Source organism: Zosterops lateralis, assembly GCF_965231275.1.
Source record: "Zosterops lateralis genome assembly, chromosome: 17".
Classification (NCBI taxonomy): Eukaryota; Metazoa; Chordata; class Aves; order Passeriformes; family Zosteropidae; genus Zosterops; species Zosterops lateralis.
The window spans coordinates 13839141-13866966 of NC_139777.1; the positions used below are offsets into that span (position 1 = coordinate 13839141).

Here is a 27826-nt window from a genome sequence, read left to right on the forward strand (position 1 = left end):
GTCCTCTTGAGGCACTACTGCAAAGTAAAAATCAGTGTGAAAACAGTAACAGCAGTCTCAGTATTTAACATCTCCTTACAGCATTTTTTATCCTTGCACCTTGTCAAGCATTGAGGGATGAGAAATGTGTGAATTTCTGTCTCCAGCTGCGGAATGCTCAGCACAAGGAATCTACTTTAATGTTCTCAGAATGATCAGCAATGGGTTTAGTGCTTGTTTCCCCCACTGGTGTGTATGAGCAGGTGTGACACACACAGAAGCAAGTCAACTGTGCTGTTGGAAATGTTCTCAGGCAGAACTGAAGTAAGTATTTTAATACTCCTGTAATGGCTATGAGGGAGATTAAAATATCTTGGGTATCAATGATGCCCTGAAATCTGCTCTCACTCCAAAACCTTCAGCTCAACAAATTCCAAGACAGACTTTTTTTTTTTTCCCCAGGCCCAAGTTATCCTATTCTTAAACAATTTACTGCACAAGCAGAAGAGAAAACCCAGCAAGGTCTGTGGCAAGGCAAAGTCTTACAAACCTTATGAAAAACTTATTTCAAACTCCTGTAGTGGCATAAAAACTTGTGGAGGCACCAACTCAAGATGGGCAATGGAGACTGTCCTGGAAGCAGATACTCAGAAGGTGCCTCTTCCCAGTTTGCTTCCAAGTGAGAGCTCAGGGTGGGAGGAAAGAGAGCTCCGGCCGCACCAAAGCAGACTTGTCCCATGTCCTGATGTCCAGCTGTGTTCTGCCATCAGGAGGGACACCAGGAATTCCCTCCCACATCTGCAAAGCCTCTTTCCCCACAGAACTTCTGCGACACGCTCCCTGCCAGCTCAGCCCTTGGCAGGGGAATGAGCTGGGAATTCTGGGGTCTGACTGGACACACTGGACTAGCACCAAAACATGAGAGCACAACTCTGGAATGCTGTGCCACACACTGTCCTGCTTCCTGCCAGGGACAGGGACTCCCTTCTCTCCCATGGACAACTGAAAGCTCCTGTGGAAGAGGGAGGTTCTGTGGGATTTGCCACAGCCTCTCTTGCAGTCTGCCTGAGGGATGCTATTCCTGCTGGCAGGAAAATGTCCTAGTTCACAGCTGACCACACCATTTACACTGAACAAAGGCATCCATCAGTATCCTCACACCACCACACAGCCACTTCTTGTCCATGCAGCTGCAAGTGTGTCCCTGACTAGCAATGCAGAGCCCTAAAAATCAGCTCTCAGGTAATTCCAACACAGGCACAAAGGAGAGGGAAGGAGGTGGTGCTGAGGGGAGAAGGATTTGCTGAAATAGAAGGAACAGGCTGTGGCACTTGAGGGACAGGGTGGGTCTGAAGTAGAAGAATAAGGCTCTACAATCAAGGGCTGAGGACTACCAGGAAGCCAGAATTAGAGTGGGCATCTTCATTTTTATTCCCTGTGTACAGAGCAGCTTGCTGCAGAACAATGTGCTGTGCATTTCCACACAAAAAGTGCATTTTTTATTAAAAAACACCCTTCAGGCTGTATGCATGGAAATACGGTAACAGCACCTTCTGATAAAAGTGACAAAAAGCAGCCCCAGAAGTTCAGTAATGCAGGACACACAGGCAGAATGATTCGTGCCCTGCTCGTACCCTGTGATGGAACAATGACACAACCAATGTATACCAGTGCTGATGCTGGGTCTCTCCATGGGATGCTATGGAGAAATGGCCACACTGGGATGTCACAAGAACCCAGAGTCCCCAGCTACAAACAGCTCTTTACTGAGACACTACAGGACTCAAGAGAGGAGGAACTAGGTGACATTACCTGACCTGTGTTATACAGAAAGTCAGATAAGAATGGTCCCATCTGGCCTTAAAACTTGTGAAGTAACATCAGCTGAAGAAGAAACAGAGCAAATTCAACCCCTGGACTTTCTCAGAGAATTTCAACCCTAACCAAAAAAGGAATATTTCAGAGAGATAAAGGCAGCCTTTCTACGTGCACCACTTTATCCCACTGTGTGCCAGCCTGGCACCAGGGAGGGGGGCGCAGCAAAGGCGCCACAGAGAAATTATCTAAAGAAATACCTCATTTAACAGCTACTTAGCCACAAGTGTGGTGCTTTTCCATACATGTATATTCTTTCTGTTAGGCACAGGGCTCATTCCACAGACAATACTGTTTGTTTCCTGAGAACACCCAGAACTATTACAAACATAAAATTACGAAATGCCTACAGTTAAAATCAGGAAAACAATTAAAAAGATCTTCTACTAGAGAAGAATATTTTTCCAGCTGCAGGCTGACACGTTCTTTACACAGGTCCAGCTCACATTTGTTAGTTGCTACACACACTACATGGGACTTGTTTATAAAAATTAAAATGCACATAGACAAGTTTGTAAAAATTCCACATTTCTGGCATGTTACCTTAATTTCTTCAGGTTTAGGGCTACCTAATCCATCTTCCACCTCCATTTTAAACTCAGCCAGCTGTGTTGGAACCACATTGACCATAGGACTCTCCATCATTCCCAAGGTAGTCACAGTCTCTGAATTTATTCCATCTTTGTAACTCATCACTGGGGAGAAGGCAGGGTGCTGTTCTAAAGAGGGTGGTGTTGGGAACATCCTTTGGAGATCGGCCACAGCTGAAGAGGAAAATAACACAGTTAATCATTCAAATAAAAATTCCCAAGGAAATTCAATGAAACAGAAGAGATCATTGCAATGCTAGCTCTTATTCTATCATTTAAAAACTTGCAAAGCTTCTCCAAATTTACTGGGGTTCTGACAGCAGTGTAGGTCTAGACCAAAAGTTAATTCCTAGGGATAAATTCCCCAAATTCCTAGGGATACTCTGCAAGGTTATTGTTCAGCAGAAACAACAACCTGGTAGACAGACAGACAGACAAATGTACAGTTTACCAGCAACTAATAAATCCTTCATAGCTGGAGAGGTCAATTGACATTAATGCCAAGTTCACTCCAGTGACTGTTTCTAAGGAGTCACAGAGGAGTTTCCTCCCTTTGCCAGAGCTGACCTAGCCCTAAACCAGGAGGTCTTTGTGTGTCGTTAGCTGGATTTCTCCACTCAGTCACTGTAGCCTTGTCTGGTCCATGGCAACACAACTCCTGCCACAAACAGTGGAGCAGCAGAGTAAACAGTGGGCTATGAATTATTCCCACACTGTCCATATTCTTTTTTCTTCCACTCTCTCAGTATCTGAGTTTAAAAGACCTTAGTCTTCTCCGATAAATCAAAGTTGAAAAAAGTTCAGCAGAATGGAAGAAACTCTTTCCCACCAAATTTAATACGGACTACAATGCTCAGGCTGGCAGCTGGATTAGCTCCCTCTGTTTCTCAGCAGAGAGAGGCGCTTTAGGCACTGGAGAGGGGACAGGGAGGAAGTGGAAAATGAAGGGTGGCCAGTAGGAATTTATGATGCTGTACAAGGCACTTCAGCTCCCCACAGACACTGCTCTGCCTCGACAGCTGGTGGCAAGGCACGGCTACAAGTGGAGTGTATCTGTTTAACTTCACACTACATCATTTTCTCACCTCTAGCTCACTCCACTTAGCAAAATTCTGCAGTGCAGATTCATAAAAAAGTTTAATTACAAAAAATCCCCCAACCCTACAGCAACAGGCATAGTAACTATCATCATTCATTTTCATGTGTGTCATGCTTGAAAAAGCTTTGCATATTTTAAAAAGCTATGGATCAACTAAACCTGTCAAAATCCAATCTCTGTATACTTCGGACTTCTACATTTGAGTAAATCAGCACAGCTTTTATGGGTCCATAAAACTCTGACTCATCTCCTTCAGACTGTTTTTTTTCTTCACCTCAATTTGTTCTCATTACCAGCTGAAGTTAATGAGAAGGCTTTAAAGAATGATTTGCAGAGAGATTGGATTTCTGCTTACAGTGGCCACAGAAATCAAATACTCTTTCTTCTCACCACTAAGTAATTTGTAATTTGATTCATTACTATTATACCAGAAGTTTTCACCTTCCTCCTGTCCCACAAACACATTTCTCCTTTATCTCTAAAGAAATGCCACCTACACCAATAAAATCAGAGATTTGTTCAGGATGGAAAAAGCCCCGAGATCATCAAGTCCAACCACTCCCCAGCACTGCCAAGACCACCACTGACCCATGTCCCCAAGTGCCACATCCACAGGGCTGGTAAATCCCTCCAGGGCTGGAGACTCCAGCACTGCCCTGGGCATCTGTGCCAGGGTTTTACAACCCTCTCAGTGAAAGAATTTTCCCAATATCCAAACTAGGCCTCCCCTGGCCCAGCCTGAGGCAGCTCCCTCTCATCCTGTCCCTTGTTCCCTGGGAGCAGAGCCCAACCCCCCCAGCTGTCCCCTCCTGTCAGGTGCAAGAAATGCAGCAAAGCCCTCAAACCTCAGAGTACAAGTCACCATTTCCAATAGTTGTTGGCACAGTCCTTAGAAAAAAGCCCTATTGTTTAACCTAATTTCATACAATTCCACAGATTCCTGCATTCCCATAACCTCCCTTGTCCATGTGCAGGGCCTACACAAGTATCACTACCACAACCACCTATAAAAGGTCCACACCAAGCCTCCAGTTAGAACCCAGCATTTTGATTTTAATCATGCACTTACACATCCAAATTAAACCTTGAAGGTGATTTTAGTTTTAATTTGTCAAATGTTCAATGTAATTCTCTTCCAAGACAGGTTGCACCATCACAGCCAGTTGGTAGGCCATGGTTTTCAAGTCTTTGATTTTGTTAAGTAGAAGGATTTATACTTAAAGTGGGATTTGGTAATGGTGGAAGTGCCCAACAGTGAGCAGAAAAGAGAGGGGAAGTCTTCCAAAGGAAGATTTGTAACAAACCCCTCCCATAGTTCCAGACCAAGACAACAATGTCAGCAGAAGAATACCTCATATCTCAGTTGGCTCATTAAACATCTGTATTACCACTGCCCCCATGAAAAGCTGGCAATTCCAGCACCAGGTGCACCCTCAGTGAGGCCAGTGGCACTGCAGGGCAGTGCAGGCAGGGCTGGGTGTGCCAGAGAAGCCCTGGTACTCACTGGGAGGGTAGGGAACCGCAGTCCGGCCGTCCTTGCCCAGCGGCCGCTCCTCGGAGCCCGCTGCTGGCAGCTTGGAGGAGCGCAGTGCTGGGGACACGGCCTGCAAACCAAACACTGCAGTCAGCACACACTGACCCCTCCAGGGACTCTGCACTGCAAAGACAATGGCTGCTTTTCTACACTCCCACCCACTCCCCCAAGGAGTCTGGATTTTTTCCACCCTTACAACGCTAAAAACGAAAATTTTTTTTAATATATCTATATACCCTTTCATAAACTGATGCATACATATAACTATGTACTTTTATATTTCTATAAACAAATTATATTCAAAATGTTATCACAAGCCCTGAGCGTGAAATGCATGTTACTTTGTGACTGCTCTATTTGTTTCCATGTTTGGATTATTCCAAGGTAGTAACAGGAATATGACACTGAGAATAAGCCCAACACATGCAAATGTTAGGACAGGGAAAACATTAGGGCTGTCCAGGGCAACTTCAAAGAAGAAAGTAATTTTTTCTTTTGACAGAACAGTCCTCTAGTAGATTTGCATATTAACTGTGGCATCTGAAGTGCAATTTGTGTAGAACCACAGTAAGGAAATTGGTGCACTTATAAAGTCCTGCCAAGAACAGGGCATAAGACTTTTAAACACTGTTATCTACTAACAGTCACTTTAGGACCACCTTCTGTATCATTATCGCTGTATTATATTATGCTTAAAGATAGTGACTATCCAAATGTTTGCCTTCCCAGGCAATTTCCCCCACCCCATAATTGATATAAATCTGCATTTCCTTCTGTATTTCCTAACATGCAGCAACTGAAATAAAGTGCTTGGAGGAATATGAGGGAACATGACTTGGAGAATTACTGGAATCCTTTAAGATTGAATTTATTTTTCTATGGGCAGGTTCTCGGACAAGGTAAAACAACCCATCATCAATTAATAAAACTTGGATATTTTCTGCCATAATTCTCAAACAGGAAATGCTGACAGAAGTCCAGGACACAGAACTAGATATAATGGATTTATAAAGGATCTGAATGGCTCTCCCTGTGGAAGCTCCTTACATAGCCTGTCCATGCAGGACGAATCTCCTGAAGGGTCTCTCTTTGCTAGCTAAAATCCAAACCTGCCTACCTGGAAGCTCTCTCTCTCCCATCTATTAGGGACAATCACTCCCACTAGGATTCCTGTATTTTGGCCTATGGAAGGCTCACCCCACAGAGACTCACCCCAAGCTCATCCTCGTCAGAGTTGTCGAAGATGTTGTCGAGGTCGTGTAGGGACGGGGCCAGGTCGGTGACCTGCGTGAGGCTGCCCGAGCCGGCCCTGCCGGCAGCGCCGTCCTGCCGCACCTCTGCCATGCCGGGGAACAGGAACACAGTCAGGGAAAGGGAGCACCCAGCCCTCTGCTCTGCTGGAGCCTTGCAGGCTCTTCAGCAACACCAAGGGTCAGTCGGGAAACAAGAAAGGGGCTACTGCTCATTTAACATTCTAAAAAATATGTCATTGCTTTTATAAAAAGGACAAGGAAAATCAATTTTTTTCCGGCTTGGGAGCTGTCTGTAGCTCTGATACTACAGACAAAAGTTCACGTGTGATTTTTTCCCTCCAGATGTTAATGGCATATGGGTATTTTTGCTTTGCAGAGTGATTCGAAAGAGCTTTAACTCACCAGTCTTAGGAGCAGAACTGAAAATGGACATGGCATCTTTTCCATCAGGAACTGGTGTGGAATGGCCTGTTGAGGGGATTTCCTTGGAAACAATCCCATCTTCTGACTATACAAAACATCAAAGAGATTTCATGGATATGAATTCAAGTTATGTAAGAACAAATGTTTTCATATGTCCAGCCAGACTCAGGGGTCTGAGTTAAATATAAGATTTACAAAGGATTCCATGGACCATATTCAGCTCTGACAGCCAGTCCAGGTAATTAACCACCTCAAACTCCACAGGAAAAAACATCTTTTAGAATGTTTGCTTGCACAGCCAGACACTAAAACAGCTCCATAAAGGATACGAAACATAAGGAGCATTGTGCAGGTGATAATATAAAATAACTGAAATATATATATATATAAATATATACATCAATGGAACAGACCCATGTCTTCCAGAGTGCTGTACAGCAAACTGTGTTACAGGATAAATCCCACAAGAATATTAATGCCAAAGACTGGATTTATACCTTACCTTGTTCTTTTTCAAAGGATCTTTCTCAGCCCCAAGTTTGCATTTTTTATTGACTGTGAAACTGTACTTGATATCTCCATCTTCAAAGGTGTAAGGATCACTGGTGTCTCCCCAGCCTTCTCCAGGGGGTTGTAGTAGGGGCAAGGGGTCGAGATAGTTTAGGGTCTGCACTGGTTTCTGCTCTTCCAAAATTTTAAACCGTTTATTAGGTTGTGCTAAGAGCCTGAAGTGAAATAAACAAGCAAAGCCATCATGAAACAAAAGCAGTGTAATATGCAGCTGTCACACAAACACAGCCCATGGCTCACTCCATCCCCCTTGATCAAGTAGAAATGTCTTTTTCCTCAAATAAAGGATGTATATGGTATATTCAGTATTAAATACCTTACTGTATTAGGATCTACTTTGGGACAATGAAAGAAGAATCAATTTTGTCACTGTATAAATGAAAACATTTTGAAGTCCAGCCTTCCCAGACTGTGTTTTTCAGGCTGAAACCTTTTTCAGCCTAGCAAACTCCATTGTAATTACCAAACCCAATAGTCTTTTTAACTCTATATCTCTTCCTCAATTAATTTTTCCTAAATATTTTCATTAACCACTCTCTCTGGTGCATTTTTTAAAATGGATTATCAGAATGCTACAGTAATTTTTAAGCTAGCATAAAATACAAAAATATGTTACAAAGAAATTGATCAGTTCTTGTAGTGTCCAACAGAAAGCCAGAGATGGAAAAGGCAAGCATCCTGCAATAGAGTGTTTTTATTTAAGTATTTGGCGCTCTCTGCAGCATCTGTGAAGGTGAAGCCTTAGCCTTTCTCAGTCAAAAAGTAGAAATTAGAGTTTAGGTGATGACTCAAACTGCCCAGACCTCTGGGCAGTGTGCACTCTCACCTTTTCAGTGCAGTGCTGTCGGGGCTGACCTCCATCCTGCCATCATACCTCTCACACGGCAGCTCTGGTGGCCGGAACTCGGGGTCATCACTCGAGGGGACACTGTAGGTCCTCCACATGTCCACGGCCTCATTGCTCTGAGTTATGCCACAGTACAAGGCTGTCTCACTGACCTCTGCCATCAGAGGTAACCTCTGTCCCACCAGGACTGTCCTGTCATCTAAGCTGGGCAGTGGCTGCAGCTCCAGCCCGCTGCCATAGAGTGCTGGGTTCACAGGTATGGAAGGGGGGTCCAGGTTCTCCGCCTCCTGACCTCTGGGCTGGGGGCTCAGGGTGGGAGGCAGAGGAGAAGTGGGGGAATGGGGTGAATCCATAGGATTCATATTAATCTGCTTGCTTGGATTTCTAGCAGGCAGCGAGAGCGGCTTCTCGTATTTCCTGGAATTGGGAACTTCCAGCGCGGACTCCATCCCAGCCAGCCCCAGCTTCTGCCCGGATGTGTCCTGCTCCATGCATAGCTCTTCAGTCACCGAGGGCCGATGATGAAATGGCATCAGGGGCCTTTTTTGCAGTTTCTCTCCCTTGTCCTGCCTCTCGGTGGTTTTGTGCTTTGAGGAGGCAGGAGGGGGCAGTGCCGAGGCCGCCGCCGGTCCCACTCCGAAGCCAGGCTGGGGCAGCGTGGGGGGCCGGCCCGAGGCACCGGCGCAGCGCTGCTTGAACACCTTGTGCCTGGAAAAGGAGGAGGAGAAACCACTCACGGCATGCTCTGGGCATCCACCCGACCTCAGGGGAAAGCCAAACCCAAACAACAGCACTGAGAAACCTCCTGTCTGCTCCTGATCTTGGAACCTGCTTTTAATTTCTGCCTGATGGAGGAAGTTTGAATAAATATTTTTAAATATTCAAAATAACAGAGTAACATACAATCTTAGTAATGGCTTCATATGTTTTTTTGTATCCAGTATCTTTGAAACTGAGAAGCATAGGATTGAATTTTGATGTTTCAGGTCCTGCTAAAAAGTATTTTCATTATACTGATGATGATTCCCAAGGATGGGACAACAGGAATATAACTGCCCATACTTTTACTGATCTTTTTTGTTGTTCAGAGCTTTTTGTTTAGTTGTTTATTTGATTTTATTAAGCTAAACAGAAATTGAAAGATGTGTTTGTGCTTAGCATTGAAACATCTTTAAAAATAAACACCATTTCAAAATTAATCACTCCATCCCTATTTTATGAACAAAAATAGGACAAGAAAAACTCATTTCCAAATGTGTAATGTGCTTTTTACTTAAAAAGATAACCTACATGATCACAAGTGAAGTGGTCTTGATTAGAAACACACATGCCTGTCTACAGGTACAAACACAATATCTTGTGTTTGCTGCCCCTGTTCCCTAGAAACATCCAGGCTGTGTGGGGTTATCCCAGCTTTCTGCAGGGCTTCGCTGTTCCCAGGACATGCTGCAGATTCCCTGCAGCAGCAGATGGTCCGTGCCTGCAATCACCCTAATGTGCAGCTAATGCCCTGGTAACTGGAGGTTTGCCTTAAGCATGTTCTTGTAACATTTCATTGCCTTAATTCTCCATCATTCACCGTATTTTAACTAACTACACAGAATTATTTCAGACATTCTGCACCTCACACACCAAGCCGGGTCTGCAGGAGACTGAATTCGATGCTGAGACCAGACAGCCCTTTGAGACTCCAGATCTAAGGCTATATCCTGACATTTATCCAGTACACGGAATGGGCACAGAATGACTAAAACAATTTCTATATGCCAGTAGCTGCTCAGGTTCTGCAGCTACACAGACAGTACTTATTGCTGTCTGAAATCAGGTACTGATTTCATTTTAAGGATAATGTTTCCATTTCCCAGCTGCTGTGTTTACCAACTCCAACACGATGCACTTATCACTGGAGGGATGAACAGACACTGTGAAATTACAAAGGCAGCTGAACCTATCCATAGAACCAGGTTCCCATTGCCCACTATTGAATCCCATGCTTTCCAGGCAAAGCTCAGTTTTCCACAGGAAACACTTGGCATTCTGACAAAACATTTATCTGTTCCACATTCTTGAGTATATTAATACAAACAAGGTGTATAATGAGGGGGGAAGAGCTGCAGAAAACATCCTCTCACTTGGGATAGAGCAGGGAGTCTCCAGGTTGAACATTCCACCCTTGTAGGATGCACAGTCCCTTCATCTCTTCCTCACACTACACAAAGAAGAACTGCATACTTAAGGAATAACTTCTTTTGGTAAAGGTGCTTTTATCACCTACCTTACAAGTAGATGGTGACCTTGGGAATTAAGAATTTCAGTAGAAGTGTTTCACAGGACTATTTCACTGGAAACTGGGATTTTTTTCTAGCCCTGTAACATCTCTCTGACAGTTTTAAGAGTGGTTACGCATATTGGTGATGATGGTTTGCCTTTCCTGAGTGAGTAGTTCTGGAATTCTAACCACCCAAAGATGACAGATAACATTAACAACTTCCCAAAGTGTTTGTGTGAGTGAGCTGTGAATACTTTCTGATCCAGTGACAATGGGTGACCAGGCTGCAAAGGTTTAATATTCTCTTGGGTAGGTTTTGATACCATGGCAGATTGACCAGAGCCACGTGAAGTGTAGGGATGTTTTCCCTCTTCCTCCAAGTACCAGGATGCTCACAAACTTAGGCAGATCCTGCCCTCTTCACCACAAGCCTTAACCACTTAACCACAGGTTACAGCTCTGAAAAGCTGCAGGATGAGTTCCTTACAAATGAGAAGTGGTCCTGGCCCCAGTACCATCATTTTTCCACTTGGATTGGCTCCTTCAAGTGACAATGGGATGAGATGCAGATGCATCCACCAAATGTGTTTTTAGGTTTGATATTACAATTTCCTCTTGTCTCAGCTAAAGCATAACTCCCTTCTTTAAGTGCACCTTCGTCTGAATAGGGCTCTCACAATATGACAAATGTTTATTCTCTTCAAAGCTCACCTGGAACAAGAACAACTGACTCTTTGGACTGGATCCACAAAATCCCATGAAACATTATTGTTAGGAACTTCCTCTTCCAAATTTGCAGCTGTAATTTGATTCCTCCTGAAGAAGAGAAAATTATTTTAGTAATCACCACCTTTTGAAGAGAAAAAATTTAAAAATGTGTATGCATAAATTCATATATGTTCCCTCAGATAAATTACTTCCTTCTACCAGAGCTCTGAAATTGACAGCAGACCCCTGCACTACTCCTTAAATTTACAGTTTGATTTATGTAGGAGGAAGATCCCAGCTCTGTGTTAGATAATTGTCTGGAGTCTGAGCACAAGAAACAAGGGGAAAGCCATTTAACTGTTTCTAGAAATTAGTCTGACATAGCCAGTGAGGAAATTGCATGGAAATAGGAAGAAGTAAATATTTCAGGGCTCACATGCTGTGATACACTTTAAATCTCCAGTACTAAAGGTCTATGATACTAACATCAATTCATACACCCTTGTCAATTGAAATTTTAGTACAACTCATGTAATGCTTTACAAATACTCCCCTTAGAGCCCTAAATATCAGATATATACAATCTGTTCTGCAGTCATCCAACTTTCAGTGTAGTAACTACAACTGGAGATAGAAACTGTCATTACTAAATCTGAGAGCACCTGGCTGAAGGCACATCCTATGGATGTGTGGCCTCAAGGACTGTCACTATTAGGGTACACAACTGCAAACACAACGGGAAGTGTCGGGAGTTCTCAGCTGAACAAAGGGACAAATTTACAACAATTTCTTTGATAATGCTGTTTGGGATCATTAGCTCTGATTGGTGGCAAAGGAATCCTGTCAGGAATAACATTAAGGCAAATGATGACAATTTCAGCTGTGTATTATGTGTTTTAAATCAGCAAAGCATAAGGACTGCTGCCATACTTGGACTGTGCCCTGTTGAGGATGCATTCCTTCCACACACGGTGAACAATACGGTTGTGAAATTTGGGAGTAATCTTGCTTGATTTCTTTGGACTGTGGACACTGACTGTCCCCTCCTGCACAGCTGGGTGGCTGATGCTGCTCTGAGAGCAGCCACTTTCTCCTGCAAGAGAAATAAAGCATTAATGTCAGAACTGTTCTTCATATTGTCACTTGCTATTTTTTCCTGGAAGTCTCTTAGCAGGGTGCTGACTACACCAATGTTCACATTCACTGGGAAATGCTCAGAGCATCCTTACAAAACATTTCAAAGCAACACTTCCTTTGAGGTAACAAAGATGGCACTGGGTTGTACCATAGACATGGGAAATAGTTGTGCATGTACTGTACCTCACATGATGTGATACACTCTGCATATTATATATATCTATATATATCTATAAAAAACCCCACTTCCTATTAAATGGAGGTACTTCAGATAGCCCCTACAGTCCTGGACTGAATCACTAAGAAATAGTGCAGGACAGAGCTTTTTCATTATTATCCTGGATGTTAAACTTGAATTTATATAGTCTTTGGTGAGTTGCTTTAAAGATGAAATTTATTGTAATATAGATGGCCCTAAAAGCTTCTATTAAGAAAACTAATCATTTATGTAGACTATTTCAAAGCAACGGTAAGTTCTTTATACTCTATATTAAACCTCACTGAGGAAATGAACGGATCACTGATGCTTTCCTACAGACACAGGCTGCTAGAGCTGGAGGTGCTCACCTGGAGAAGAGAAGGCTCCAGGGAGAGCTCAGAGTCCCTGCCAGGGCCTAAAGAGGCTCCAGGAGAGCTGGAGAGGGACTGGTAACAAGGGACAGGGCACAGGGAACGGCTTCCCAGTCAGAGAACAGGGCTGGATGGGATATTAGAAGGAATTGCTCCCTGTGAGGGTGGGCAGGCCCTGGCACAAGGTGCCCAGACAAGCTGCAGCTGCCCCTGGATCCCTGGCAGTGTCCAAGGCCAGGCTGGACAGGGCTTGGAGCCACCTGGAATAGTGGAAGGTGTCCCTGCCCATGGTAGAGGGTGGAATGAGTTTACCTTTAAGGTCCTTTCCAACTCAAATCACTCTCAGATACTGTGCCATTTCTTTACAATATGTTTGAATTGAAATACTAGAATCAAAACTGGCTTCGGTGAGATTTTCTAGTTGAGATCTACACTACTAAAGAAATTTCCAACAGCTTATCACCAGTAGATACACTATTAACACAGCATATGATATTCTCAGTGTGTATTTTCTGTATGATTATCAAAGAGATAACAAATGAGGATATTACTTCAGCATGTTTGAAAGCCTGAAAACTCTCTGCACTCCATTCCTTCCTGTGATACAGAAGCCTTTACCAGCTATTGTACAAGCGGATGCTCCTTTTTCTGCCCTGCAATGTGTTTCTGTTTAACTGAACTCCAGCACATCCATCTTGCCAAGCCCCAGCTGCAGCAGCAGAGGGAGCTTTGGGTCCACTGGCCTGGGCATGGAGTGCCTGCTCTGGGCTGGGGCTGGAACAGCAAGGAGGGATGTGCTGCAGTTTCACAAGGTTACACCAGGGTAGAGAACACTTCGTCCTCCCGCTGACGCAATCCAAGCAGCCTCAAGTGTGAAGTGCTGAAGGGACTCAGTGCTGCACATCACTGCAGCTAACAGGGAATCCTGCTGCTTGCCACCAGGTGACTTGCAAAACACAACTTCTGAAATGGTGCACAAGCTGCCTAACCCTGCACCTTCTTTCATTCCTCACATTATGCATTTCTTTCTCCAATTAAATCTTCCCTGATTATCTTTTCGTAAAGTCAAACAGCGAAATTCCCTGGCTACACTGAGGCTTGTGCCTCTAACCATGTACTTCACTGGCTTTCAAATGTTCTCTAACAAGTGGGAACTTGACAGATGATCAAAAAACAAACAGGTCAGAACTCCAGATTGGCAAATGTGCCCTCCTTTGGAGAAGGGGAGAAGGAATGTGTGCATAGACAAACAGCACATGCACACAGAGGCATCACGTGTCAATAGCAGGAGGAGAACAAGGAAAAGATTGACAAGGAAGGGAAGGACAGGAGGCACAAGAGGATAACCAAGGAACTACCAGGATTTTCAAGTTACATTGGAATGCATTAATTATTGCTTTCTGTAATTATGTAATGTTTTTATATTATACAGTACAGCAATATACAGCATAACAGGAGACAGACCTGCACAGAAGACAAAACCCCTTTGTCCTCACACACTGACACTAATTTTTATCCATAAACATCCCTGACACAGTTCTGGAACACACAGAGGTACCTATGGCATGTAATGGCACAGTGAGTGCAGGAACAGCAGCTCCTCACCAGAGGCCACTGCACAACCCCTGCAGTCCAGACTGGTTCCACTGGTGAAAAATGCCATTCCCCAGTTCCAGCAACAATTTGTTTTGTTAAATACTTTAAACACAACCATGGAAAATATGATTAAAAGAAATCTGAAGAGACCATCTAGTCCAGTCCTTGCTTTAAAGCAGGATCAACAAATTTAACAAATCTGTTTCTTAAAAACAACCTTACAAAATGCCCCCACCAAACCTCCCAAAACCCATCATCCCTCTGCTAATGGAACTTCTGTAGCTTTCCAACAGTCAAATTATTCCAACATTTCATTATACTTCCTCAGAGCAAGTTTTTTCTCCTGTTTAACCTAGTTTAGCTTTGCTGCAGTTTAGATTCATTACATACTGGTTGCAGAGAAAAGCCTATTCTTTTTCTCCTTGAAATTCCACTTCTCTAGACTAAACCACCTCAATTCTGCCCATCTTTTCCTGGAAGTCCTGTTTGCAAAATCCAGAATCACTCTCACTGTACTTTCTGGGACTCCAGACAGTTTGTCCGCATCTTTAGGTGCCCCAAACTGGACAAGGCACTAAACTCACATTTTAAATAGTATTGGGCAGAACTGAAATATTATTCCCATGCCTCACACTAATCCAGTTTTTGGGTCCCATTAGTGATTCTGCACTGCATGACATGCTTTTCTAATTAATCTCTCCAGTTTTTTAAGGTCTTTTAATTTTTTTTTTAATAAATAAGAATCCTTTCATTGTTTGCTGGAGAGGCACCCCTCTGATACAAATTCATACTGCCCTCAAACAATAGCAGAGACCAAACAGAAGCTGTGACTGCCAGATTGGACAACATGAACACTTTTATATAAGTGATGGTTTATAAATATTCAAAAATAGAATCCCCCTTGTGATCCTGAACAAGTGTAACAGGGTTCTGAAAATTTAAAAAATACAATAGCACATAAAAATATGCATAAATACTTTATTAGATTGTTATTTAAATTGTGATTGTCTGGCTTCAATTAGTTATTAATTGGCTTCTTGCTTATTTTAACTCTCGGTTCCTTTGAAAAACACCATTCCAAGTGAATTTACATCTCATATTCTGACTTATTAGCAGTAAATACTAAATACTTTGATGATCGTCTTCATCTATAGGCTCTAATTATGGACAAGTGAATCCAGATGTGTTTTCTTTGAATCAAGATGCAAAACCAAAGGTTGCTCTTGATGACCTTAGAGGTCTTTTCCAACCTCAATGACTCTGTCATTCCAGTACTGACCCTGTTGATGTGACAGAATTATCCCATAAAGGCTAAGCTTGGGAGCTCCTCAGTAAGGGTATAACAAGGACTCTTTAGCCCCATCTGGCTGCACAGCCTCACAGAAACTTGTAGGGTCTTTGTGTCTTTGACACTTCTATTGCTCTGTGAAATTTAGTAAGTGCTGCCCAACAGCAGTTCAAGCAGAAGGTTGTCCAGTGGTGAGAGGTTTCTGTGTTGCTTTGCAGCACTGCACACAGATGTACCTACAGGGAGGGAGCTTAATTGAATTCACCCCGTTCTGTTTAAAGGGGTGTTCACAGCACTGGCTTTTTCCTTTACCACAGACCTACAAAGTGCTCCCCCAGAACTCCTCCACTGCCTGCCTTTCCCCTGCCCTTGTTCACACATGCCCTCCCCAGGAGCTCAGCAAACCCAGAGTCTGACTCCATCTCCCCAGCCCACTGCTTACCCATTAAGGCCTGCTCTGGAGAGGTGGGGGGAGTCAGGGGCATCCCACAGGTACTGACAGGATCCTTCACGCTTCCAAGCCCCTGCTGTCCCACATTTATATGGCCTGCAGCACTGGCAGCACTCTGTGATACTGGGATGTCACTCTGGGAGATGAGAACAAAGGCTGAAGGATACACCATCCTCACACCCCCTGCAGAGAGATGGAAAACCACAAGTCTTAGACACACCTGATAATATCCAGCAACCACAGCTACTTCCACTTGTTTTCAATGTCAATGTGACAAAACTTATTATCTGAAATACAGAGAGCTAAGGAATTTCCATGCTAATACACATCCAGCCCTCTGTAACCAGTACAGAGCTGAAACAAGTAGCTCAATCCAGTGAATAATGGCATATGGGATACAGGGAGTACAAAAGCTTGAGGCGACAGAACTACTCAGATGTTCTGGTGTCAGGAGAGAATAGGAAAATTATAATGGCTCTTTCCGATTAATGAGATGACTTTTTTTTTTTTTCCAAATCATGGGGAGGAAAATAATCCTTCAGGCAGAATATTGAAACTTACCAACAATGACTTCTACTGCCACAGGGAAATCGTTGTCATACCCCAGCTCCTCCTCTTCTTTCATGCCTTCCTTTTTCTTCAGCACCATGGGGTAGAAGTACTGCCACTCCTCCATCAGCTTCCGAGTGGCGGGGTCTGACATCTTGTAGGACTGGCCCGTCAGAGTCCCATTCAGGCCATAAGGACTCACCAGCACTGCAACAAACAGCAGCCCTGAAGGACTCAGCAGCACTGCAGGAGAACCAACAATAGTCCCACAGCAGGGCTGATCCAGCTGTGGATCAGCAGCTCTGCCTCTGCCTGAGCCGCTCTTCCATCCCCAAGGATTGAAGGGTCCTGGAAAAGCCACTGCAAAACCCAGAACAGGTGTGAATCCAAACCTACAGAGCACTGAGCCCTCCTGAGCAGCACCCCATGGTGGTTTGGGTTCATAATTCCCACAGCAAATGAAATTCCAGCAACCCCAGTGTAGTGAAAACAGCACTCAGGGATGAACACTCACAGAAAGAAGAGAGGACAGGAACATTTGAGACTTCTCAGCATTAAAAAGAATAGATAACATACAAAGAAGAGTCACAACAAATAAGGAAACTACTTGTTTAACAACAGGTATTTCCATTCTGATCCAATTTTGCTTTTAGTTGTATTTGATTTGAGTAATTAATTCAGCTCACTGAAATAAAATGTATGACTGAAGTGCCTGAGCCTCTGTCAATGCTTTACATCTAGACACAAAATGTTTTCAATAAAGCTTCTATAAATAAATGTCTCTATAAATTATCATTTCATGTGTCTCTGGGTGTTTTTTTACTCTATGTTGAACTTTACTAAAGATTTCTTGCTTTAATTGCTTTGAAATTATAATTTCAGACTGTAGTAAAGAGAGCATAATGCAATGACTCAAAATGCTTAATGTTTTTCGTTTTTTTTCTAGAGCATACATGAAAATTGCACTATGAATTTACTAAGCCATCAACTTAATTCTGTACAATTTTAATTTCTTACACTGCCAAATAAATAGTCATAGATACTTAAAGTTTGTCATTATTTCTTCTACATTTTCACACCCACCCACCCCTTGTTTTTAAAATAAAACAGTAAATAGTTGCCAATGTATGAATGAAAAGCAGCCCTGAACCAGAATCCACATAGGATTCACAGAAAGCCCACGTCAGAAAATCACATGTGTGCACTGACTTTCTTAAATATAAATCTTTTTAAACTGAAATGATTGATATTTTTGGCAGGTAAGGTTCCCAACAATGTGAACGGATAGAAAGTTCTGGAGAATCCTCCCCATAGGGCTGATGTCCTGGGAAGGTGGGTACCTTGGAAGGGCGAGGGGGACGACTGTGCCATCTGGATGTGCTCCTCAGTGATCAGGTAGATGGGCTGGTGCTGCGCGATCTCCACACTCGTGCACACATTGCTCTCTCCGTGCAGGAAGAACGTGAAGGCACACGACAAGTGCTCACTGCAGGGCAGAGGAGACAAAAGGAAACATACATCGGGGTTAATGGGCTCCAGGAGGGAAAGTCAGAGCCTCGGGGGCCAAGCACACACCCTCTTGTCCTGTTCCCAGGCTCGCTGCCTGGCTGATAATCATATGACACAGGGATCTGTCACCAGTCAAATAATGGGCAATGTTGGCAGCTGTCTCATCCATGTGTTCTCCTACTTGTTTCTTTACAAATAAATGGGATTTTAACCAAAATTCAAGCAGTAAAATTCTGGGTCTTTAGAAATTCTTCAAACTATTCTTCTTTCACCCCACAATGAGGTCCAGCTGAAAAGGAATAACAAAGGAATAGGAAAAATGTTTGCCTAACGTCTCATGAGAATCTTGATTAAAAAATATAAAAGCATGTGAATATTACAGAAAGTTGTCAACAACCTGAGGTGAACCATAAGGATTCACCACTGCTGACCAAATTTAACTTGAAATTAATGGTATTGAAAATGTTTTCACTTCATTCTACCCACAGAGTGACTCCCATCACAGCAAATAGTTCCACACTACATAGCCACAAGAAAAAAAGAAAACAAAGCACATTTCATGTTTTTAATCATCATTTTAATCAACTAAAAATGTACAGAGCTGCAGTAAGTGTCCAGAGATTTTTCTGTCCAATTCAAGAGCTGTGCACAGTTTTATAGGTGTTGGCTTTGGCATAGGGCCAGCCCTGAGGGGCCTGTGTTTTACCCACAGACCTCACTACCCGTACCAAGAAGAAAAACCAGAGGCAACTACAACCATTTCACTTCAGCTTTTATGTCAACCAACTGCTCTGCTCTGCTGCCAGTTGTTTTTAAACAAAAGCATTGATGGTCTAGAATTGGGAACTACTCTTAATCTCACTAAATCTCTGAATGATTCCACACATTGGGCAGAGTACCTTATCTTGTAGCCCAAGTTACTCTTCTGTGAGCCTCAAATCCTACCACAAAAAGAGACCAGAAGAAAAGGTTCAGCTGAGAAAAATCCGGAGAGAAAAGGTTACTGAAATGACAGGTAACAGCTGCACTTCCCTGGTGCTGCCTTCCACAATTCTGAAGTACTTTAGAACAATAATTCCACTAAATAAAAGGTTTCATTATGTTTCAATTTTCACAAAGGAAAGCAATTTCACTATCCTCGGTGATGAAGTGGGGTAAATTGATCATTAAGTTACATGGAGGGGAAGGAAGGTAACAGGACATGGGACAAAATGGGTATTTCTATCCTGCCCCAAGATGAGAAGCAAATCAATTAATGTAATAAAACCCCATGAACAATGGATTTCTGCACATACAAGAAATACAAAATTACAGCAAAGTCCAATTATTTAATCAAAGCCCATTAGTTTCTTCACACAGGGTAGAACATCTTTAATATAAAGAAGGTTTTAATAAATAAACCCCCCACGAGAAATCAGGTGTAAGATCAAGTGGGGATAATGTGTGCAGAGAGTTCACATGCAGCAGGTCAGCATTTCCAAAGCAGAGAGCAAAGCTGTTATTTTCAGCTCCTGTCTTCAGAATATACACAGAAACACTCTGGATTCTGCAAGCTTCCTACAGGATTTAACTGTGGGTCTTGCTTGGCTGCTATTGAACTGAAGGGAAAAAACTGGGACCATCCAAGGACCCTCTCAAGTGTCTCGCAAAGTGTTCTGGCATGAACAAATCATGTGGAATCTTATGCAACAGTCACAGCTACCCATGAACGCTGTGAGGATAAGGAATACACCAAATCATAGCTTGAAAGACAAAAGATTTGTTTGGCTTTGGAGGTATCACTTGTTTGATGTGGACTACAAAAAAGAGGGCATCAAAAGGCAAATTTGAAACAGAGGAGTAAGTGAGAGCAAAATAAAACAATTTCCTTTAAAGCTGCTAAAGCAACAGGACAGGAGCAGGTCTGTGGGGTCTGGGTAGGAGATGGCAGCACCTGGACACCCCTACAGTCAGTAACACTCCAACACCACAGTAAATTAACAGTCGAGTAGGTAAATCTTCTTAAATATTCTGGAAATAAATATCTCCAGAGAAGCCTCAACTTGAACAAGCTCCCACTAAAGGAAGGGAAGAAAGGCTGCCTGCTTTGATTTTAGAGAAGGCAGAGCCTCTGTTCCAGTGCAGTGGCCTTAAATGTGCCACCACCCTGTTAAAGCACTCCCCTCAGCTGAGGAGAGGGATGCACTCCCAGAGTGCCCAGATCCTCCAGGACACACCACGGAGCAGGAGCTCCAGGGCCCTTCCAGGCCACTGTGTTAGCAGAGAAAACTTCCTCACAGACACCAAGGGAGCAGAGGAGCATCTGGAGCAGCAAACAAAAAAAGGCCAGGCCGTTTTCTGGCCCTTAGGGGAAATCACACATTCAAAACCACAACTAAAGCTAAAAGGAAAGTGTTTCCAGGCATGAGACAATCCCAGAGTTTTCTGGACACCACAGCCTCCCAACAGCACCCAGTCCCCATTTCTGCAGCAGGCATGGGACCCCCACAGCCAGGTTCTCTCTGCTGTGGCCCCAGACACAGATCCACACTGAAATATGGAAAACACCACCCTGGAGCCTGCTTGGGGCCTTGCCACTCCCCAAATCAACCCCTGGGAAGCAAGAACTCCCTGCCTGACTGGATCCAGCATTCTCTGTGTGCTGGAGCCAGACCAGGGCTGAGGGCTGACACTGCCTGGCAGCTGGACCTTGTCCCAAGGCTAATGTACACCTAGCTGGAACCAGGTGGGGCAATTGTTTCACTGTATCACGGCACCTGAAACAACTTTTCTTCAAATGAACACACTGCTGGCTCAGGAACAAGGGAAATTGATGTCTGGTTATACATCTCTGCCCAAAGTCACTAGTTTTTGTATGGCACAGAATAAGAATACAGGAGGCCAGACTGCAGATTAAATCATATTGCTTTTGCAAAGACTCTTGTCTCTTGATTTTTTTATCTCTTTCTCTTCTACAACTCAAAGAAATAAAAAGATGACTAGGGAACAGAACATCGGTTCCCAGAACTACCAGATCTTTAATAAATGTATCTATAAATCCATTTGTTGTCTCACATATTCTGTTGGATTTTTTTTAAATTCAGTGATTTGAGATGCACAGACACAAACTGTGTATACATATTAATTGCCTATAATGTTTTTCCAGTAGTGAAATAAAGCACTAAGATAACAGTTTCACAATGCAGTGAGCATTTAGATAACATTATCTAAACACTTGCTGTGTTACAGACTTATTATCTCAACACTGCCTCAGTTGTCACCAGCAAAGCCCTTGCCAAGGCCAACACACACCTCCCTAACGGGATTCCTTCCCTGATCCCACCCTCCCCTGTGTATAAATGTATGCACAGGATGAACTGCCAGCCTGGGGGACACAGAGGGTTACTCTTCCAATGGATCCATCAATCTGGAATGTGACAGGGTAAGAACAGCAGCACCTGCAGGAGTCCAGGGGAGATGCTGCACATCCCATCAGCCTGTTCTGAGCAGGAATTCCATTGTAGGATCACTTGGAACAAGACCCACATCAAGTCTGTGCTGGAGACAAGGTCACGTCCAGCGCCCATAACCTTCAGTGGGAACACGGGACAAACTGCTCCCATTTCCTGCCTGGCCTTATCCCAAAGTTTCAGGCTGGGAAAGCTTCACGTTTGGGTTTTTTGGAGATGGACTGGACTGCTTACAGAACAGAGAACAGGCTTGGCTGTGAGTAAATAACACTGACAGTGCTCCCACTGGAGGAGGAGTTTGCACTTTAGGGAAGAAGAGCTTTGCCCCACAGCTCCTGCAGGGAGGAACAGGTTCTGCAGCAACAGCCATCCTGTGCTTGCCCTGGAAACTACACACAGAAATAAGCATATTTTTATACTGTGTTCAAGCAGTCTCCAATATTTGGTTCCATTTTTATTAATGGATAATTTAAATGTATAAGGAGCTCCTCCAGTGTGCTGGCATTGAGAGATTCCCTTCCATGTACAACTCTAGAGAGTAGTTTTATTCCTGTGATCCTCAGTGAAATACTACAGCATAATAGGTGAAAATGTCCCCTAAATATTCCCAATAAACCCTTATTTTTCTATATCAAGTAAGTTTTGTGTGTTGAACGTCAAAGTTTATTGATTTATTATTAGCTGCACACATGCATAAAATGTGACTCGTCAAAATATGCTGGTCTAGAAGTGTTTCCCACAATTTTTAAGATTAATTGAATTCATTCTCAGACCATTGATGGTTACTGAAGAAATAATCCAAAATAAAACCCTGAATAACTAAAGCAGGAAGCAGGGCTGCCGTAACTACTGCAATGTATTTCTTTTCTTTACACTCAGGGACAAACCCTGCTCTTGATATCAGTTAATACCAAAGGCAACCTGGAGCAAAAAGGTAAGTCCGTGGATCAAGGATATAATTTTTCTTTATCCCATATAATTAGAAATATGGGACGACGACAGATGGCACATAAGGTTGGTCAATACATCTGCCAATATGAAAATAAACAAGGTAAAGTCAGAGCATGGCTATGCAGGATTTTGGTTTTCATACTGAAAGCTCGGCTTGCTTGAAAGAACTGGAGAAGATTCCTGCTCTGGAAATGGGCTGGGATCCACCTCCAGTGAGATTGTAACCAGCAGATCAAACCACAGCAATCCAACAGTGTTGCTCAACACGTGAGGAGCTTCTGTATCCTCCCAGCAGCACTCCAAAGTTAGGAACATTGAAGGAATGCCAGGTTACAAAAATCCTGTCTGCAGTAAATAAGCAGAGGTTGTAGGGTAGATAAACAGAACAGATCAACATAAGAAGTTTCCCTGTATCAGAAATTCAGATCATTATAATTTTATGTGCTAAATTATCATTTTTTAATGGAATCTGATTTTTACTAAATGTAATCAATACCAGATAAAACTGGCCAAACCCAAAGGGTCTCCTGGATCTCTGAAATAGAATTCCTACAGTGCAATCCCAGTGAACATTCCTCCCTTGGCAGAGGGATGGTGAGTGATGCAGTCAGGACTGTACCACACGATGCAGCCCAAGGCACTGAGGATTACTGAGTCCATTATTTGTTACATTTGTGGCACACTTCAGAGCAGTGATGATTTAGAACTACAACTATTTTGAATTATTTAAGATGTCAGTACCAAAAAGTGATTCTGCAAGTTTATTATATTCATTATGATTTAAAATTCATTGTGATGAGACACTGGATCCTGCCCTATTTAGAAAACACATAAGTTGTTGTGACCATATTTCTACTGTACTACAGGATATAGACTTTAAAATACTATATAAATGCATACCAAAAAAGAAACATGGAGGTTATTAAAGTTACTTTCAGGTTAATGCCAAAACAAACACATATTTTTCACTGGAAATTCTGAGCTTTTCAAGATATATGTCTTTAGGAATCAGGAACTTGCTTATATCTGTACCAGGTATTCTAAAAACAATAGTACCAGCTGGTGAAAACTACAAAATGGATTATAATTAACTAGAAGATTGTCAGAATGGATGCAATATTTCTCACTTTAGCATACTCAAAATACCAACACATCAGGAAAAATTTCACATAAATCTTCTAAAATCCCTGTTGTTATCAACCCTCCTGCCATCTCTCTCTCTCTGTCTGAAGCACTGTGTTTCCACACAGGGTCTGAAATGGGTCCTTTGGAAAATTCATTTCCATGAAAGATCTGATACCTTTTCCACCAAGAATGCAGGGAGATAAGCTCATATATTCAATGTGCCCCAAAAGTTATTCATGGCACATGAATAAGTTACATGTTAGCTACATGTGGCATCTCCCTAAAAGCCCTCTTTTTGCGCTGTTAGTCTCAGCATTTCTTAAATACCATCCAGGCCTCAGAACAGTCATGAGCAGTGGTGCTCTGGAGATCAGGACTGAAAGAAAATCCTTTTGAATATTAATAACCCCAAACTCCAGCACGAGCCTGTCGAGCGCTGATGGAGGTTCGCCAACCAACTATTGCCATTTTTTTTTTCAGCCTAAGGCATAAACTGACCTTTCCTTAACAGCTCAGCCCTGCAAAGTTTAAATGCTGGGTTCCCTGAAACTGAAGCTTTCTGTGGCAGTTTTATCACAGATAACACAGCTATCAGTTACGCTGGCTCACAGCTCCAGCTGGATGGTTGACTGGCACAGTCAAAATGATTTGTCTGCAGGTCACAGACCCAAATAGAGCTGAAGCTTTGGAAAAAGGCTTCCCTCTACTCCTCATAAAGGGGTAAAAATACTATCCTTTCTGCTAAGATTTGTGTTGCACTCTGGCTACTGGTGAGCAGTTAACTTTTACCCAAGTTAAGTCAGCCCAGTTTTCAGTCTCACACCTGAATTGCAGGAGTTGTGTATGAAGTCAAGTGATGAAATCATGTTCAGCAGAGAAACAAAAGGAGAATTTAACACTTGGTACGAGGAAGTATCAAACCACATTTACATTGGGAGCTTCCTTTTCATAAATTAATGCTGCTCTAGGAGTAAAGCCACAAGTCATTAGTGATCCCTTAGTAATTGCTTTAGACAACCCCTTACTTTAATATGTCCTTGTAGCACAGATTCACTCAAAGCCACAACTGAGTTTGTCATCAAGATTTGCCCTGTGCTCTACTGGATTCAAATCTGCACATTCAAGAAGAGCGCCAACATGGGATACCACAGAAAATTTATTTGTAACAAATTATCAAAAATCACCTAAATTCTGTCTTAATTTATATCACAATTAGCTCTGAAAGCTAGAAATTTCATGCATCTGATAGTCTGTTTTGGGTTGAAATGGCTTTGATTTCAACAGCCATTTGTTAGAAATGACTACTCTAAAATCCCTGTAACCTGAACGAACATTGTGACATGGATAAGCACTGCTGTGTGTTTTATAGAGCTACTCTGTTATTATGAAGGCAGAGTCTGAAAGGTCACATTATTTGCTTATGTAACATACATGGTGTTCTCACAAATAAAAGCCCTGACTTCTTCAGTAACCAAACATTCCCTCACCTGGGAACACCAAGCTGAAACAACTGCCCAGTGCTGTGCAAACCAGGCTAGGGAGATCTAAAAAAATTAAAATTATGGGAACAAAACCAGCTGTCACTGCTCTACAAGAACCCTGACTAGCAGGTATGAGGTACAAGGGGAAATAATACGTGAACATCAGATTCTCAGAATGCTTATTGCATGGGGAAGAAAGTGAAGCAGCCACTGCCACTAACTCCTGCTGGCGCCACATGTTTAAATTAGGGAGGGGTTGTGTGAAGCTTTAAAATCATTTTATCTGAATTCTTTCAAGATAATCATATACTTCTACACAAATCCTAAAAACGAAGCTCAAAACCAATGAAAACTAAAATTCCATTAAAGAAAAGATGTGTTTCTTACAATCAAATGCCTGATTTTCTCACAAGCAGCCAGGCTTCTCTCCCTGCTTTGTAAGTTAAGCAGCATTGGCATGGTAACACAGTACCCAGTAATTCACAAGTTAACAGACACCACAATTCATTTGCTCTCTCCCAATTTTAATTCCTGCAGGCTCAGTCACAGGGATGCTCTCCAGACGTGCACACAGGCTCTGTCACGACAGTCAGCAGCCAGAGCACAACCAGAGTGCGTCCTTTCCACGTCTGAGCTATGAAAATAAAGCCCAGCCCATCAGAGGCTCCTCCGCTGCTCTGCAAGGCCAGCACTGCCTTGTTTTTCCTGCCTGCTAATGTAGGTTAATGCACTCTTCTCCCCTTTGCCCCATGGAGGCTGAGCTATTATCCAAAGTAGCATTATATTAGATTAAGGCCATTCAGGAAAGAGATTCCTGGAAAAAAAAATCAGCAAACTGAAGGGGAAGAAGGGCCACACGTCCATTTCTCATTGTCATTAAGTTCACTCCACATGAAATTAAATTTATCAGTTTCATTCACAAAACAAGGATATCAACAGGGACAACCGTGGTTACCCAGGTTGTTCATCACAGAAATAATAATAATAATAATAATAATAATAATAATAATAATAATGATGTTCTCAAAACTATTAATGCAGTTTTGATTTGTGCTGCTTACTGTGGGCTCCCAAGGGCAAAGGAGAAGTAAAGCATTATATTGTTTTATGTCACAGATTCACACAACCTTAAGAAGAAATCCAGACTCTCGAGGCATTAAACCCCTGTACCCACTCTCCAGTGTGAGCAAAGTTTAGTTTTTCTGGCAGGTGAACACCAGCACTGGGAGCTCTCCAGTGAGGAAGCAGCCCTGCTCTCAGAACGTGGGAGCTGGGGACCTTCTGACCATCTCACATCCATTTAGGAGTGGCAACTGGAAACAGGATTTGTAAGTGCTGCAAGACTTGATCCTCCTCTAAATTCATTTCTCCCCACAAAACAAATCTTCTGATATCTTCACGTGATTATAAATCTATAATAATAACAACTCAGTATTTTCCATTACAGAACACGAAGAGAGAAGAATCCTGATGGAGAGCTTTAATATTCCCAGGACTCGCAGCTGAACTCTTAAATGTGACAGGACAACAGCACTGCTGCAAAATGGGAGCAAATAATACTCAACTATACCTTGATAAAAATAAACAAAAAACCAAACCCCCCCATCCCCTAAATGACAAAGCAAAGCCAAGTGCCGAAATCTCTTCACATTTCCTCGCACAGCACACTTTGCCCAAGCACTAAGCATAAAATGCCCTTCACATTTCTGTTGAAGAGCACAAGGTTTAATGAGCTACACATAACAAATACAAAGTTTTAAGAGATCTGAACCTCATTTTACAGCATGGTCTCAGAGAAAATTTGATCTCCTCTGCTGTATGGTGTGTAAAAGAGCCTGCAAAGGCTGTAAACACCTCCTAATATACACTGAAATTCATGGTGTAAGCCTGCTGCCAGCTGTCCTTTAGGAGGATGGCTGCACAAAATTATTTCACATGCGTCCATTATGCAGCATGATCACAATTAATGGAATAAATTTTATGATTCAAAACAAATTAAGCAACATGTAGAAAATTCTAAAACCATGAAAAATGCATTAATTTATTCATTGCCATGCATTTGTGATCTTTCCACTTTTGGAGTATGGTTTAATTGACTAGTTTAGAGACCAATTAATCCCTTTACATTTAAGTCAATCACTGAATCCTCTCCAAATAATTTAGCTTCTACATGCTGCCTCCAATTTGATGTCCCCAGAGAGTGACTGCAGTTGAAACAGGTGGCACACAAATCACATTTAGGAATGGAGAAAGAACTGCACTAGCAGGGATACAAAGCATTAAAGATGCACAATTCAGTCAACCATGTTCACTCCCTGATCTCCACTACTCCAGCTCCCAGTCATGTCCTGAATGTTTGGGGGGCTTTAAATGACAATTGCAGGTCACACATAATTATTTTAATTTTTGTTACTTTCTAGTCCTCACCTACCTACTGCTCCTCTCTTCATTTTTTTACAAGGCACATGGAAATAATTCAGTGTCAAAGTTGGGAAAGGTGGATTTGTCACCAAGGAAATCATTCCTCAGGTTGGGAACTGAGGTATTGAGCACCAAACTAGTAACCTCCAGCA

At 42.6% G+C, this 27826-nt stretch overlaps 1 protein-coding gene across 2 annotated transcripts in view; it reads right to left on the minus strand.

The window, feature by feature from the left end:
• Nucleotides 1–27826, minus strand: part of MED13L (mediator complex subunit 13L) — a 165388-nt gene that overhangs the window by 27081 nt on the left and 110481 nt on the right. Inside the window, exons 5-15 of one of the 2 annotated variants that reach the window (XM_083874047.1) lie at nucleotides 18079–18224; nucleotides 16751–16945; nucleotides 16181–16372; nucleotides 12078–12240; nucleotides 11151–11255; nucleotides 8150–8878; nucleotides 7256–7478; nucleotides 6733–6838; nucleotides 6290–6414; nucleotides 5048–5147; nucleotides 2398–2618 (exon numbers count right to left, since the gene is read on the minus strand). In XM_083874047.1, coding sequence (XP_083730173.1) covers nucleotides 2398–2618; nucleotides 5048–5147; nucleotides 6290–6414; nucleotides 6733–6838; nucleotides 7256–7478; nucleotides 8150–8878; nucleotides 11151–11255; nucleotides 12078–12240; nucleotides 16181–16372; nucleotides 16751–16945; nucleotides 18079–18224 — 2305 coding nt within the window. The remainder of the gene's footprint in view (nucleotides 1–2397; nucleotides 2619–5047; nucleotides 5148–6289; nucleotides 6415–6732; nucleotides 6839–7255; nucleotides 7479–8149; nucleotides 8879–11150; nucleotides 11256–12077; nucleotides 12241–16180; nucleotides 16373–16750; nucleotides 16946–18078; nucleotides 18225–27826) is intronic. The other variant, XM_083874048.1, reaches the window with a different exon arrangement.